Raw genomic sequence first — 16,221 nt, 5'->3', positions numbered from 1 at the left:
TAGCTCACATCCTGCACTCTATCCTTCCTACTTTATTTCTTAAAGACTACTATTTCACAATCCTCTGAATTCCTCAAACTCCCACACCCATGCCTTTAAAGCCTCCAGGATCCTTACTATCCACTCAATGAAATCCTAACTCAGAAACAGATACCTAGCTTGAATTTAATGTAAAGGCTTAGCACAAAAACAACTACTTAATTCACACGAACAATGTAAGTAAGATTCTCTTTAAAGATACTGATGATACAAAAATTTAGCAGTAACTTTTAAACATATATGATATTAAAGGATCAAAGCAACAAAGCAAACAAAGCTAGGTACAAACCTTTAGTCCTAGTACTCAGGAGGCAGAGGCAGGTGGATCTCTGAGCTCAAGGTTAGGCTACCGACAGCAAGTTACAGGACAGAAAAGATTACAGAGAGACCCGTCTCAAAACAAAACAAAAAAACAAAAGCTGGGGAGATGGCTCAGTCCATAAAGTGTGTGTTGAGCAAACAATGAAGACCTGAGTTCAGATATCTAGCATCCACGTAACAATAAATACAAAAATAAAAACCAAAAAATACTGTCATGGCATACTTAGAACGGCAGCACTACAGATTCCTGTAGCTATAGCCAGCTAGTCAATCTAACCAAATCAATGAGCTCCAGGTTTGGGAAGAGATCCTGCCTTAAAAAAAAAAAAAAAAAAAAAAAAAAAAGAAAGAAAAGCTGGAGAGAGGCAATCAACATAGTCCTACAGCCTCCACAAGCAACATACACATTCACATAAACACATACATACACATTCCAAAAAAAAAATGCAACACTTACTATCTACATTGCAAGGAATTCTCAGTCTACAAAACTGGTAATTTTAAAATAATATCCACCAGCTCTCCATTCCTCCCTTCCAAGAGTTGCCACCTAATTCTCTCCTCACTTGAGTAACAGATCAGTTTATGCTTATGCATAGCAGATTCTTTTATTTACTTATTTATCATGTATACAATATTCTGTCTGTGTGTATGCCTGCAGGCCAAAAGAAGGCACCAGACCTCATTACAAATGGTTGTGCGCCACCATGTGGTTGCCAGGAATTGAACTCAGGACCTTTGGAAGAGCAGGCAATGCTCTTAACCGCTGAGCCATCTCTCCAGCCCTGCATAGCAGATTTTATGGCATGCCTTACTTATGGGCTGGGGTAAAAATGGCATTTGTGGCATCTCCCTTGCTTTTTCTCTGTCACCTTTTTAATCATATTCAATATCCAAGAGCATTCAAGCAGTATCATGGAGACTATCCTAGGGCAATAAATGAAATTACGGTGCAAAGCAAAATGCAAACAGTACATGTAAATAAGCCTCAAAGCAGATTCTGAAGTTCCAAGGAAACCTAAGTTTTATTTCCAACAGTCTGACCACAATCCCATGAGAGACAGAAATATCCAACTAGCCTAGTCCTAAATTCCTGACTATAAAAATTTTGAGATCATAAATGCCTGCTTTGTTGTAAGTGCCCTATCTTGTTACTCAATAACTATAAATCGATTTTCTCGTAATTCTACTTCCATTTTCAAGACCTGAAGTTAGTTATAATAGAAATAGAGGGACATTTTTTAATGGTACATGAGAAATTTTATGAAAACTTATTTTCAACTTCCTTTGGACTAGATAAATGACTTGATGGGTAAGAGCACTGAACATTCTTCCAGAGGTAACAAACTCGATTCCTATCACCCATGTGGTGCCTGAACTCTTGTAAGGATCAGAACTGAGTGCAAGCATACTTTATGACTGTTTAGAAACGACAGCCCAGGCCAATAGAACCCAACAGAAAGAACCCAAGTTTTGGAAAAAGTTGACACCAAAGAAAGATTCCAGCAAAATGGAATAAAATGAACATAAAATATCTGAATTACCCACCAGATTAACAATTTCAGTGACTTTGGATGAATTATTTAGATTATTATGGCCAGTCACAAAATTACTTAAAAGCCTAAGAATAAAACTACATCACTATCTGAATAAACCTTAATAAAACTACTAAGAAAACACTTTTAGTTTTAAAATAGAGTTGCAGAGGTCCACTTCATACCACTCATTAAAAGCACAGGAGGCAGTGAAAGGGCTCAGTGACCTAGCAAGCTGCCACAGGCACACGATGACAAACATGCCCATACACATATACACAGAAGATAAGCATTTTGAAAAATGTAAAAAGAAAGCATATAGCTATTAAGAACATTAGTCTCTTCTAGATAGTAAGAAGAAAATTATTTATACTAAACGATGGAATTAAAAGAAATGGAGAAAACCAATAAAATTCTTGAAATTAAACTGTTTTCATAATTTAAACTAGAATCAGACTGAGCTTAAAAAGAAAAGCTGCAAGCAATTCTCTAACACGATCATCACATTTGTATTTTAACTTAATGATGTCAGATTGGTAATCACAGTACAGAAAACACTGGCATTCCACCACATATATATGGCTGTATTTCAAGACAGGGTTTCTCTGTGTATCCCTGGCTGTCCTGAAACTCAAGCTGTAGACCAGGCTGTCCTTGAACTCAGAGATCTGCCTCCCTCTGCTGGATGAAAGGCAAGTGTCACAACCACCCAACTTCTACTACAGTATTTTTTAAGATTTGCCCTGTTCAACTATCCTAAACTTTTTAGAATTTCAGTGGAAGATAACTGATGGAATTTAACCCAAGTTTCCATTTGTGAGGACCTGGAGATTACCTGGGGTGGGAATTAAAACTTAAATAACCTCAAAAGCTTTAGAACATAAACCCACATCTGCTCTGATCAATTTTTTATTTTATACTCATGAAAATCATTTAATTTGCAAGTCATAATTCTATATTCTATACTTAGGATTAGTCTTTCAAAAAATCCTAATTTCAAATTGGGCAGTGGTGGCTCACGCCTTTAATCTAGCTCTTATGGATCTCTGTGAGTTCAAAGCTGGCCTGGTCTACAGAGCAGTTCCAGGTGTAGCTATAGTTACACCAAGAAACTCATGTCTCAAAAAAAAAATCAAAAACAAAGAAGAAATAAATTTCATGGCAAAAGACATAATACATAAAATATGAAATTTAATTACTATAGCTTCATTACTGTTTTATTCAAATAAACCAAAAATACTTGCATATAATTTACTTACAATAAAGGCTATTAAGAATTATGAAGCATCTACATTACAAAATAAGATTATGAAACATTTATACATTCTTTACATAACCATCAAAATCCATTTTTAGATTATTAATTGTAGACTTCACTGGCAATTTCATATGTGTAATGTATAGTCGGCTCAGATTCACTCCATTTCCTCCCTCTATATACTTTCTGGTTTCCTTCCTTTTCCCAGATACTTTTAGGCTTGGTTTTGAAATTCAGATTCTGAATAAGACAGGAAACCAGTAGTAATTTCTTTCTGAGTCCAGTTTACTTCACTTAACATATAACCTTCAGTTCCACCGTCTTCCCGTAAATTATATAATTTTGTTCAACCTTACTTACTACTTTATATAAAAACTACTTTATATAAAAAGCCAACCATCAACTCATCCACTGATAAAACACACAGGCTGATCCTGTAATTTGGCTACAGTGAATATTTCCAGTAACAGGGCATTGCAAGTATCACTATTGATTTTGATGATATACCCAGTTGTATATTAGAACTATTTTAGTTTTCTGAAGACCTTCCATACTGACTTCCAAAATGACAAGACTAATAATACATATTCCTTCTTTTCATTTTCCCAATCATCAGAGCCAGCAATGTTTTATGTGTGTGGTATAAGTTTGCATATGTGTGCAGGTATGTGGAGGCATGTGGTCAAGATCAGGTGTCATCTCTGATTACTCGCTACCATATTTTTTATTAAAATAAAATTATATCATCCCCCCCTTCTCTTTCCTCCTTCCAATTCCTCCAAGTGCCCCCTCAAATTAGAACCTTTTCCTTTACTGCCACATACATAAACACAATAATATACAAACCTGATGAGTCCATTTAATAATAATACTTGAATGTATATGATTTCAGGACTGACTACCTGATACTGAATAACTAAGAATTCATCCCCCAGGTAGCCTAATTCACCTGCTCTAATCATTCCTCTCTTGTTCTTTGTCTATGGGTAGAGTCCCATGAGATTTTCCCTTTCTACTTTGGCCTATCTAATTAGTGTTGTTTCTAGTTCAGGCCCTGTTAGGCTAGTCAAACTGTTGAGGTATCATGGTTAAGGTTTTACTATCATTACTAGGAGACACAATCTCACAGTGGCTTTTGGTCAAGGTCCTCTGGCTCTTACAATCCTTCCATCCCCCTTCCAAGATGTTCCCTGAGCCTTAGGTGCAGAAGTTGTGTTGTAGATGTATCCATAGGGGTAGGCATCCCACAATTAGCTGTTCTTTGCATTATGACAAGTTGCAGTTTACTGAAATGGTCTCTGTTGCAAAATAGAAAAAAAAAAAAAGAAAGGTCTGTGGTGAAGGGGTGAGAGCTATGCAATGAAGAATTACTTCTTTGCATAGTTTTGATCAAGGTTTCAGTACATAAACAGAACATAGCCATTGTTGTAAAGCAAACAGTTCCTAGCCTAATTCCCCTAGTTTTCACTGCCTGTGTCTCTTGGCATTCTGGTCTTCTGAACTCAAGCAGAAAGGTCCATCAAACACAGCTAACAGCATTCTATAACTAGCTTCCCTACCTGCAGTTCCAAACTTTTCTGTACTCTTTCAACAAACCAGTACACAAGGTTTACAAATCGCATGATCGGGTTTTACAGCAACAGTTCCATTTCTTGATGCTGTTTTTCTACATTTGTTCCTTGTTCCTGTGACTAAATATCTGAAAAAAAGCAACTTAAAGCAGATGTTAAGTCTGGCTCCTGGCTTAAAGGACATAGTCTACCATGGTGGGGAAGGTATGGTGGTAGAAAACTTGGTGGCAGCAAAGGCAGCCAGCGGCTGCTTGCTAAGATCTCAGTGAACCAAGAAGTCTGTACTTCTGTTATGAACTGTTCAATTCATCTGCTCATTTACTGCCTGGATTAGTTATTCTTCTACTGTTTGGTGTTCTGAGTTTTTTATATATTAAGCATATTAAATCCACCAGATATACAAATGGCAGCAATTTTTCCTCCTTCTATTAGCTGTCTCTTCACTCTATGGTTTTCTTTGCTATACAGAAGTTTTTTGATTTCATGTCACCCAGTTTGTCAATTGTTATTCCCATCATGTCCTCTGAAAATTGTTGCCTATGCCTAGATCATGAAATATTTTCCCTGTGTTTTACTCTAGTATTTTTAAGTTTCAGCTCTTAAATTAGGTCTTCAGTCTTTTTTTAACTTATTTTTAAACAAATAATAAAGGGGAATCTAGTTTTATTCATATGGCTAGTTGGTTTTCTATAAATTAGAAAAGGCGCCATTTTTAACTAAAACACCATTTTTAATATCTTTAATAAGAATAAGATGGCCATGCCTATGCAGGTTGACCTCTGTGGGGACTCTACCAGTTTTGTTGCTGACTGTGGCTCTGAGTATAACTTTAAATCAGGATTGCTGTACCTCCATTTTTTCCCTTTTACTTCCGGTTGATTTGACCTTTTGTTTTGTTTTTCAAGACAGTTTCTCAGTGTAACTTTGAAGCCTGTTGTGTAACTCACTCTGCAGACCAAGCTAGCCTCGAACTCACAGAAGTCTGCCTACCTCTGCCTCCAAGTACTGGGATTAAAGGCGTGTGCCACCACCACCCAGTTCTTTATCTTTTTTGCTTCCACGTGAATTTGTGGGATTTTTCTTTTAGCTCTACAAGAAATGTCAATTGAATTTTGATGTCTATTAGGTTAAATCTGTAGTTGGTAATTACTTTTGGTCGCCAGATAAAGACAGACGCTAAAAAGAAACCCCACATAACTCAGAATTGATATAATAAAGGGTTATTTATTTAGGAGAAGACACACAGATCACAGTCCTCTGCTCGAATGGGAAACAGCAACCAAATCCTGCAGCCAGAAGGGGGCAAACCGCTTGCTTTACTTCAGCATTTATAGCATAAGAGGCCACACCGAAGTGGACGGGTAACTAAAAGGCTACTGGCTGTAGATGTACTAGTTTTACAATAATATGGCCCATCTGTAAACACAAGGACCTTTTATCTTCTATTGTCTTTTTCAACTTGCATTCGTTGGTTTACAGTTTTTCGCTAAATTCACACTGCCAAAGCTTAGCACAATTCTCGTAATTATAACATAATACATGTAAATATAATAAGCTTTTAGTCCATTCTTTCACTCCCCTAAACTAGCCCAAGAAACAGTATTTTCTTATTTTTCTAAGAATGGTTCTTCAAATGCTCTCTAAGAATCACTCTATATAGTGGTACATATTATTTGTGTTTTAATAAATAAATCTTGCCTGAAAATCAGAGGGCAAAGCTAGTATGGCTAATCAGCCATGAAGCCCAGGAAGTGGTGGCACACACCTTTACTCCCAGGACCCACAAGACAGGCAGACAGGTCTCTGTAGTTCAAAGCCACCCTGGGCTACACAAAATTGAATCTGTCTAAAAGAGAAACAGTTCACACAAAGGTGATCCCAACACTTGGGATCACACACCTTTAATCCCAGCACCAGGGAGATAGAGACAGGCGTGATATGAATGGGTGGAGAGAAGGACAGGAACTCAGTGTGGTATGAAGTGTGAGGATTGGGGGATCTCACCCTTTCAGTCTGAAGATTTGGTAGAGATAAAAGGTTTCTCTAGAGGTTGGCTGCTTTGTTTTTCGGATCTTTAGCTTGAGCCCCAATATCTGTCTCTGGGTTTTTTTTTTTTTTTTTGGTTTTTCGAGACAGGGTTTCCCTGTAGTTTCTAGAGCATGTCCTGGAAATAGCTCTTGTAGACCAGGCTGGCCTCGAACTCAGAGATCCGCCTGCCTCTGCCTCCCGAGTGCTGGGATTAAAGGCGTGTGCCACCACTGCCCGGCCTCTCTGGGTTTTTATTATTCGTGCTACAACTCTATGCTTTAACTATTAGAACTCCAAGGAGCTTAAGTGTTCTACCAGTATCATTATTTTAAAAACTAACATTAGCATAAATACTTTTAAGTAATTAAGAGGAAGACTTCTTTGATGTAGTAATTGTAAATCCAAAGGTAGTGCTGGCTTTACATGTATCTGGCTTAAGTGACGTTCAGAACACCAAGACTGACAGCCTCAGTGGAAATTAAATATTGTATTTTTAAAAACTGAGTAACAGTGTTTCATATTTTTTGTAAATATTTTGTAAAGGCTTGACTTAATAGAACACAGGCTGATTCATTTCTTACTGTACAGTGATTAACTTAAAAAAACTTAAGGAATTGTCTGGATTTTTTCTTAAACATTATTCACCTGCTCTGGCTTAGGTGTCTCTACAAAAAGGGGAAATTAATCCTCATTGTGAGGTATTATGATGTAGAACCAGGTGGGCCTTTGAGAAGTAATTAGGATTAGATGAGTACCTTAAGGTGGGGCCCACACAATTGCAAAAGAGGCTTTTTGTCCTATGGCAGGATAGCACATCTAGGTGAGACCACGGGGCAAAACAGGAAGTGCCCACTTACTTCATGGCTGAGAAGTGAACAAGAAAGAAGAGGAATTGAGTTCCCACTATCCCCTTGGAGGTCACACTAGAGTGACCTAAAGACCTCCCACTAAAAAGCAATCTTAATTAATCTGAAGCAAGCCAAATGTTTCAGAAAACAAGTCAATATATAGATGTCAATTATATTTCTAAATACTAATAACAGTTGCAAAGTGAAATTTTTAAATGCTAGTTATAAGAAATGGGAGAAAAAAATCTAATCTTTGTAATATCTCACCAGCGATAACTATAAAATATTGCTTATATATAAGTAAAATATTTCAGAAACGTGCACTAAGAAATCTCAAACTGATTTCACTGCTTACAAACAGAAACCAAATTAAAAATAAGCTTTTTCTTGGTACAAAAATAATTATTTGAACACTCTCCTGGCTAGTTTTACGTTAACTTGACACAAGCTAGTCATATCAAAAGGGGGATCCTCAACTGTGAAACTGGGTGAAAGCAGGCGAGCCTGTAGGGCATTTTCTTAATTAATGATTAATGGAGGAGGGCCAAATTCATGGTAGGCAGTGACTTCCCGGGGCTGGTAGTCCTGGGTTCTATAAGACAGCACACAAGCCAGTAAGCAGCACTCCTCCATGGGCTCTGAATCAGCTCCTGCTTCCAGGTTCCCACCTGGTTGACTTCCTTTATGGTGACTGTAATCTAGGATATGTAAGCCATATAAACTCTCTCCTCCTCAAACTGCCTTTGGTCATGATCGTTCATCACAGCATAGTAGCTGGCATACACTAAAAATTTTTTTTCTCACAAAAATAAGGTAGTGAGAAGTAATAAATCTGGTAAGAAAGGCTTATCATCACCTACTTCATCTCATTCATTCTCTTTGGAACAACGGGAGGAAGAAAAAAGCTGAGAAATTTGTTGGAGCTTGACTTGGCCATTTTCAACATGTACACATCAAACATGGTAATATATCCATTTTGCTCCCAAACCTTTCCCTATCTTATGGTTTTAAAGTAATTTTATTTGAGACATACCCATAGGCCAGACAAATTGCTAAAACACATTTTTTTTTTGCTAAAACACATTTTAAAAGGACTAAATTTAGTAACTCAAACTTCAAATGGAAAATTCAAGTAGTATTCAACAATAAAATATGGTCTTGAGAGCCATTTATCAAGTTAAGGAGATACAGAAAGTAATGAACATTAGTATCATGGCCAATAATTAATTACACAGTATTAACTCTTCCATTAACTAAAATTAATATATAATTAGAATTATTACTTTTTTCCAGCTCCATGAACAGAATGTTGAACACAGAAACCCTCAACATTTTCTTTAGTAAACATGAACTCATCAGTGCTCTCATCAAAAAAACAAAAACAACAACAAAAAAAAAAAACACTAAACTATTTTAACTAAATTTAAGCTTTAAATTTCTAATCTTAGCTTGGTGTAAATTCCAGATTTTGGGAAAACTGAGGCCAGCCTACTAGGCTACAAAGTGAAACCTTGTCTCAAAACAAAATGGAAAAAAAAATTCTAATTCTGAAGGCACTCTGATATAAAGAGGGTTCTAGTAAGATGGTTAGGAATTAAAGATGCTTGTCACCTAGCTTGATGACCTGAGTCCAACCTCCAGAACCCACTCTTACAGGTTGTCTTCTAACCACCACCATGTACTGGTGCCTGGGCACACTCACAAATAAGCAAAAAGATGTTTAAAACACTGAAATAAAAAGAGAAATTGATCCCTAATGTCAGCTACTCTGAAAGTTAAGGTAACAGTGTGGATTTTAGTTTTATATAAATGAGCTTGTCACTCAGATTTTTAGTCAACAAAGGAGAAACTTAACTGAATGCATTTAATACTGAAGTCTGTGTCATACACACACACACACACACACACACACACACTCTAGGTGTTACCTAGAACAGGAAGACAAACTGCAAGAGACAAAGTCGGCTTCCACCTGCCAAATTCCAAAAACGATGCTAAAACATGTATGTTGCACGTGACGCACATAGTAAGTTATTTAAGACTGATTAAAGAGTTTTGTTGAAAAGAGTCACGATCCCCAACTAGAAGGATCCCAGAAAAGCTTCTGGGGAAAGCAGTTCATATCAGATCTCTATTTGAGTACTGACATAGAACACATATACATAAAAAACATCTAAAGTCTGGAGGCACCACCACACAAAGCTTCAGAATCCAAATGTCACCATCACTTACTGGTTATATATTCCTTTAAGATTGCAGCAATAGGGCCGGGCGGTGGTGGCGCACGCCTTTAATCCCAGCACTCGGGAGGCAGAGGCAGGCGGATCTCTGAGTTCGAGGCCAGCCTGGTCTACAAGGGCTAGTCTAGTTCCAGGACAGGCTCTAGAAACTAGAAACTACAGGGAAACTCTGTCTCGAAAAACCAAAAAAAAAAAAAAAAAAAAGATTGCAGCAATAGAATATGGTCTTAAGAATCATTTATTAAAGGTTAAGGAGATAAAGAAAGTATATTCATAGCTAGTAAGGTGTGCTACTAAATGGTCCTAAGAGTCCATTTTGTCATCTTTAACAGACCTTGTTCACATTCAATAAAGGCAAAATAATCAGCATAGAGTAAACTGTCAATGAATTTAAAATGGGAGAAAGGGGGCCAATATAAACAATGTAACAGAGAATCACAAACTGTAGCTTTGCAGAAATTAGATGCTAATAAAATAGGATGTAAGTAGAAACCAGCAAGAAAAGTACGGGGATAGTTTCTGCTATTTTCACTAACGTGGCAAACAGACTCACTATGCCAAAGGTGCTACTCTGCAGTAAGGGAAAATTAAGAAGAAAATCTAATTAAGGTTCGGGGGTAAAAAGGTCACTGTGCATCACAAAAGAACAATCTTTTTGTAATTCAAGATAAAAAAATAAATTTTAAAGAGGTTTTTTTAAAAGTACTTGTTAGTAGCAATTATAAGAAAAAAGTACTACAAAAACTCCAAAAAGGTATCTCTCAAACTGTGTGTAATGCTTTTAGAATCTTGTTCCTTTTCAAATGAGTTCCTGCGAAAGAGTCTAATAGTTTAAAAAGGAAGTATACCACTGGAAAGAAAATATTATCCACACTACCACGCAGTAGCATATTAAGAACATGCGTGACTCTGGAGCGTGCATGTTCAGCTCAATCAAGCAGATCTCAACCTTCCTAATGCTGTGACCCTTTAATATAGCCCCTCATGTTGTGGTGACTCTAACCATGAAATTATTTTGATTGCTACTTCATAGCTGCAATTTTGTTTCTGTTATGAATCCCAATCTAGAGAATAGGAAAAGAAATTGCCAACTGTACTTCAGATGGAGTTACCTAGATTATATAAAGGACTACAAAAATTAAATCCCCACAAACAAGTCCACAAATGAAGAGATGGTTCTCAAAGGAAAAAATACAAATGGCCAATAAATATCCTTAGCCATTAAAGAAACTACTTAAAATGCTTTCAGGAGACTGCAGAGATCAGTAAAATGCCTTAAAAGTATGAAGACACAAATTAGAGCCTGGTTTGGGGGTGGTGAACAGGTAGACCCTAGAGCTCACTGGCCAACTAACCTTAGCCAAATCAAGGAGCTTGAGGTTCAATGAGAGACTTTGTCTCAAAATACGAAGTGTATAGCAGTAGGAAAATATTTGATAAGGACTACTGGCTTCAAGACTCTGGTTCACCCCAAGGAGAATGGCCAGGATCAAGAAAACAAATGTCAGCCAGGCAGTGGTGTCGCACAACTTTAATCCCAGCACTCAGGAGGCAGACAGGTGACCTTAGAGGAGATCTTAGGTGGGGAGAAGGTGAAAACAGGGTAAAGGAAGACAAAAAAAGGCAAATGCTACATGGGGAGAGTGAGGTCAAGGCCACAATTAAAGAGAGGAGCAATAAAAACAAAGTACAAAGCATATATATATGGAAATGTCAATGCCATTATAAAGCCCACTACTTTATATGCTAACTTTAAGGTTGAATCACTATCGCGAATACCTTGCAGGGAGGAGGTGTCAGGATGTCACATTACCAAAAGGACATTAGTAGTGGGGGAAAGACTAAGAAAATTGTTGAAATCAAAAGATAACAATTCGAAGTACTTCAAGAGGAATTTTAGTATCTAAATTCTCAATGATTTGTAAAGAACAGAACTCTGCTACTACAGAGTGTCTAATGGAATAAAGCGATACACACATTTGTCACTCTGCCTGGAAATGCAACCAGGCTCCCAGGGGCACCTCACTCCCCATCACTCTCCAAAATCACCTAACCCTTTACAGGCTTCCTAAAAAAGACTCAATAGCTTGACTCAACAAAGTCCTGTATGACTCGGCTTGTCTCCCATCCCTAACCATTTCTATTCTTCCTTTGCTCTTTCAATTTCTTTCATTTCCTACACACAATTTTACCCCACCTCATTTTTAGAACATTCATACAATCTGCTCTCCAAAACCTAGAAAGCTGCTCTTCATCCAAGCTGAGATCTAATGTTACCATTTCAAAGAAGTCTTTCTTGACCGCCACCCAATGTCTCTCCAAAACATTTTGGACTTCTTTACCTCACGCAATACTATAATTACTTGTTCAGCATCTGTCTTCCCTAACAAATGAAAACCTTGCCACATTTCCCACTCTGATTAGTATAGAGTAAGTACTTAAAAGTTTGCTAATATATTCACAATTCAGGTTAGTTCAAAAAAATAAACAAATCAAATGATACTTCACTATCATGATAGCTAAAAACTATATAAAGTTCCCTCATAGTTTTCTTCGAACAGTATGTATTTTATAATTATAGGTCAACACTAAGCAAAAAACAAAAACAACTCTTTACGTTATAAAAAAAACACAAAGGGGCTGGAGAGATGGCTCAGAGGTTAAGAGCACTGGCAACACTTCCAAAGGTCCTGAGTTCAATTCTGAGCAACCACATGGTGGCTCACAACCATCTGTAATGAGATATGGTGCCCTCTTCTGGCTTGTAGGGAGATATGCAGGCAGACCACTGTATACATAATAAAAATAAATAAATATTAAAACAAAAACAAAAAAAAAAGGAAAACAAACAAAAAGACGGACACCCTGTGGTTGTGGCACCTGCTTCTGATCCCAGCTGATCCCAGCACTTTGCAGACAGAGACAGGCATTTCAAGGCCAACCTGGGCTACAAAGAGACCTGCCAGAGCTAAATCGGAGCTGAGTCGGAGCTGTTATATCTGTCTTGAAAAATCAAAAAAAAAATGAAGAGAGGAAGAGAGGGAAGGGGGGGGAGAGACAAAGGATGAACATAAGAAACCAATGGGGGGGCTGGGTGGTGGTGGCGCACGCCTTTAATCCCAGCACTCAGGAGGCAGAGGCAGGCGGATCTTTTTGAGTTTGAGGCCAGCATGGTCTACAAGAGCTAGATCCAGGACAGGCTCCAAAGCTACAGAGAAACCCTGTCTCGGGGGGAAAAAACAACAACAACAACAAAACAAACAAACAGAAAGAAACCGAAACCAATGGGGGGGGGGGGGTGCGAGCCTTTAATAATCCCAGCACTCAGGAGGCAGAGGAAGGCCTATCTCTGTGAGTTAGAGGCCAGCCGGGTCTACAGAGTGAGTTGAAGGATACCCAGTACTGTTTCACAGAGAAACCCTGTCTCGAAAAACCAAAAAAAAAAAAAAAAAAGAAGAAGAAAGAAAAGAAAAAGAAGCCAACAGCAGTAAATAATTAAGCTTTTGTAAGTTATCACCTAGAGGAAAAGAGAACACATGGAAACTAAAAGAAGCTAAATTGTACAATGGACATTAGAAAGGGCCCTTGAGTAGACTCTACTAGCAGTAACTGTTTACTGTAATCATGAAGTAACAATATCTGAGGAGTGTTCCAGTAAGTATGATTTTCTTTAATTAAAAAGCATACACACTAAGAATATATATTTTAGGTTAGTGAAAACACATGAACTAGCAAAATAAAGTTGGTTTGAAACATGCTAATTACAAATGGCAGTATTTTGGATTTTCTTTATATATATATTCATTATTTTCCCCATTTTACAAATGGAAACACGCACCAAGTTAAGCGACTTATCCAATATTATACAACTCGCCGGAGAGTGGTAGCTGCACAGTTCAAAACTATCATTAGGCTTGGGGCCTCCCTCTCACCTGCTAGATATGCTACTTTCCAATCCACTGAAGACAGTGTCTTTTTTATTTGAAGGTGGAGGGTAGTGAAGATTTAGTCTTTGGCTCTGCAAACCCTCCAGCTCTCTGAAATAGAACTTCTATACCATTCTGGTCAACTGTTTTGCCACCTTGCCAAATCTAAGAGCTTCTAACTTATTGTATTGTTCAAGTTAATAATAACCCCACCCCAGACTTCTACATCATCCATGCAGCTGTAAAGTTAACTTCAGGGCATCATACTTGATTTTCCTTTCCCTATCTCCCACATCTGCTCTATCAGCAAGTTTTCTCAGATTCATTGTGAAGTACATTTGGTTCTGACTGCACTAGCATCCAATGAAGTCTTTCTACAATACCCTCAAAATAGCCTCCCTTCATTCCACAAACAGGCGTCTTTAAAGTCAAATCAGTCCTGGCCAGATTCAAATAGCCTTTCACTTATGTGTTAAATAAAATCTTAATTCCTGACCTTGATCTAAAAGCTCCCCCGTATGATTTGGCCACTGCCTGCTTGAAACTCCACTGTCTTTCTTCCCTTCTCTACAGAAACCACACAGATTATGTCTTATACCATGCCTTTCCATTCTTCCGACTAGACTATCACATCTTATCGTCTTAGTTTGTTAAATATTACTTGCTCGGACAGCTCCCAGCAAGTGCTGAAGCAGCCCCCATCCTAACCACATATACACGACCCTCTACTATTACAATGGTCAAAACTGGCCATACCTGAAATGGTATCTTACTGTTAATCTGGGAATTTTAAAGTTCTACCCAAAGCTTCCCTCAGCACACTCTAAAAACTTAAAACGTGTATTAACTAGGTGAGCTATCTGTCGCTGCATTGTGTTGTTATTGTAAATCAACCATACCGAAAAGAAATTTATCTATGATGTATTTTGCATTTAACAAATCCACAAAACATTCCTAAAAATTTTCCATCTAAGACATTTCAACAGTCGCATGAACTACTGAATTCCCTCCTTAAACTGCTAAATATCCCATATGGATAGAGATTTGACTTTTTCCACTCTCCACGTGAGTAGGGCGTGAGTAGAACAGGGGAGTTCTACTGGGCACATCAGCACCTGTTACATCTTCCATCAGTTAAAAAAGGTGCGTATGAACCAGACACCACATGGAAGACGTGGCCTTTCTTTTAAGGGACCATAAGTGAAACCTCGTTTAAACTCGGACTGCCCCAATAAAAGCCATTCACTTCGCTTAAAGAAACAATGTCAAATAAGCTACGGCGAGGATCACACGCTAGCGGCCCTGGAGAGCGAAGAAACCGATGTGAAGGCCCTCGGAAAACACAGGTGTCTGGGGAAGTTTGCCATCAGTCTGCACGTAACGGGAAAACAAAAGCAGTAGACAGCGGTGTAAAGATCGGTTCAACGACAAAAACCAAGCAGAGTCCCAGTCTGGGCGCCCTCGACCGTGGAAGCGAAGGTGGAGGGAGAGGAGACAGCAGGGCCCTGGGACCCCCGTTCTTCGCTCCGGCCCCCACCACGGGCACTTCGGGTCAACTGCACCGATCTGGGCGTCCGCCGGGGCCACCCGCGCCATGCTTGCAAGGACAGCTCCCCGGGGTACTCACATGGGCTCGAGGGTCTTGCTGAGCCAGGACTTGAGGGCCTCGAAGTTTTCAATGATCATCTTAGAAACCATCCACCGCGGCCCCGAGGCCGGTCACACTCCTGCGCTCGCCCGGGTCGCGGCCGCCACCGCCGCCGCCCCCTCCTCCGCGCGCCGTCCGTCCGCGTGGGCCGCGGTGGGAGGTGCCGGTGGCAGGTCCCCGCGAGCCGAGCTCGCCCAGCAGCCCGGCGGGGCCGCCGCAGGCCGCGCGCCCACCTGCTGGCCCGGAGCTTCCCGTCGGCGGACCCCGGCCCGGGGCTGAGGCAGCAACGGTTTCCCCGGGCCCTCCCCCTTGCTCGGCTCCCCCACCAATGAATCTTCCCGAAGGACAGCCGGACGCGCTGAGACCCAGGCGTTCCTCTCAGCTCTAGGGTTAGGTGTCTGTTGGCAACGCGGCAGAGCAGGAGCGAAGGCGGGCGAGAACGGAGGGCGGCTCAATGGGAACGGTTCGGGGGTCTTCCCGGCTTCCAGCACCCCCAAGAAGATGGCTGCCGACAAATCTCGCGAGAATTAATTGAAGTCTCGCGGTGAGTCCCAGGGCATGCTGGGAAAAGACGCAAGTTCGGCGGTCCGTAGGCTGAGCAAATGCAACGGTGTGTTTTGTGTCTGCGTGGGTAGAGGCCCTGGTCCCTTTGTACCCATCGGCCCTCGTAATGAAGAACCACAAGCGCTGTCGTATTTCACAAGGAGGGAAAGGCCACTGACTTCCAAGCATTTTCCTCTAAGAGGATTGTGCCTGTGTGCGCGGGAATGAACGGGCAAGAAGCGGGAGCCCCTTGAGAAAGCGGCC

At 39.7% G+C, this 16,221-nt stretch overlaps 1 protein-coding gene across 13 annotated transcripts in view; it reads right to left on the bottom strand.

The window, feature by feature from the left end:
• Nucleotides 1-15,931, bottom strand: part of Rbm26 (RNA binding motif protein 26) — a 73,506-nt gene extending 57,575 nt beyond the window's left edge. For 6 of the 13 annotated variants that reach the window (XM_038309802.2, XM_038309803.2, XM_038309798.2 and 3 more), the window contains exon 1: nt 15,394-15,930. In XM_038309802.2, the coding sequence (XP_038165730.1) occupies nt 15,394-15,464 (71 nt within the window). In that variant the 5' untranslated portion in view covers nt 15,465-15,930. Of the gene's footprint in view, nt 1-15,393 lie in introns of all 13 variants that reach the window. The other 7 variants (XM_038309794.2, XM_038309795.2, XM_038309796.2 and 4 more) reach the window with 2 other exon arrangements.
• Between the last annotated feature and the right edge of the window lie 290 nt (nt 15,932-16,221).

The sequence above is a fragment of the Arvicola amphibius genome, chromosome 13 (genome assembly GCF_903992535.2).
Source record: "Arvicola amphibius chromosome 13, mArvAmp1.2, whole genome shotgun sequence".
In the NCBI taxonomy this organism is placed as follows: Eukaryota; Metazoa; Chordata; class Mammalia; order Rodentia; family Cricetidae; genus Arvicola; species Arvicola amphibius.
Note: the sequence above shows the minus strand (reverse complement) of the source record. Positions and strands in the feature narration are given on the sequence as shown.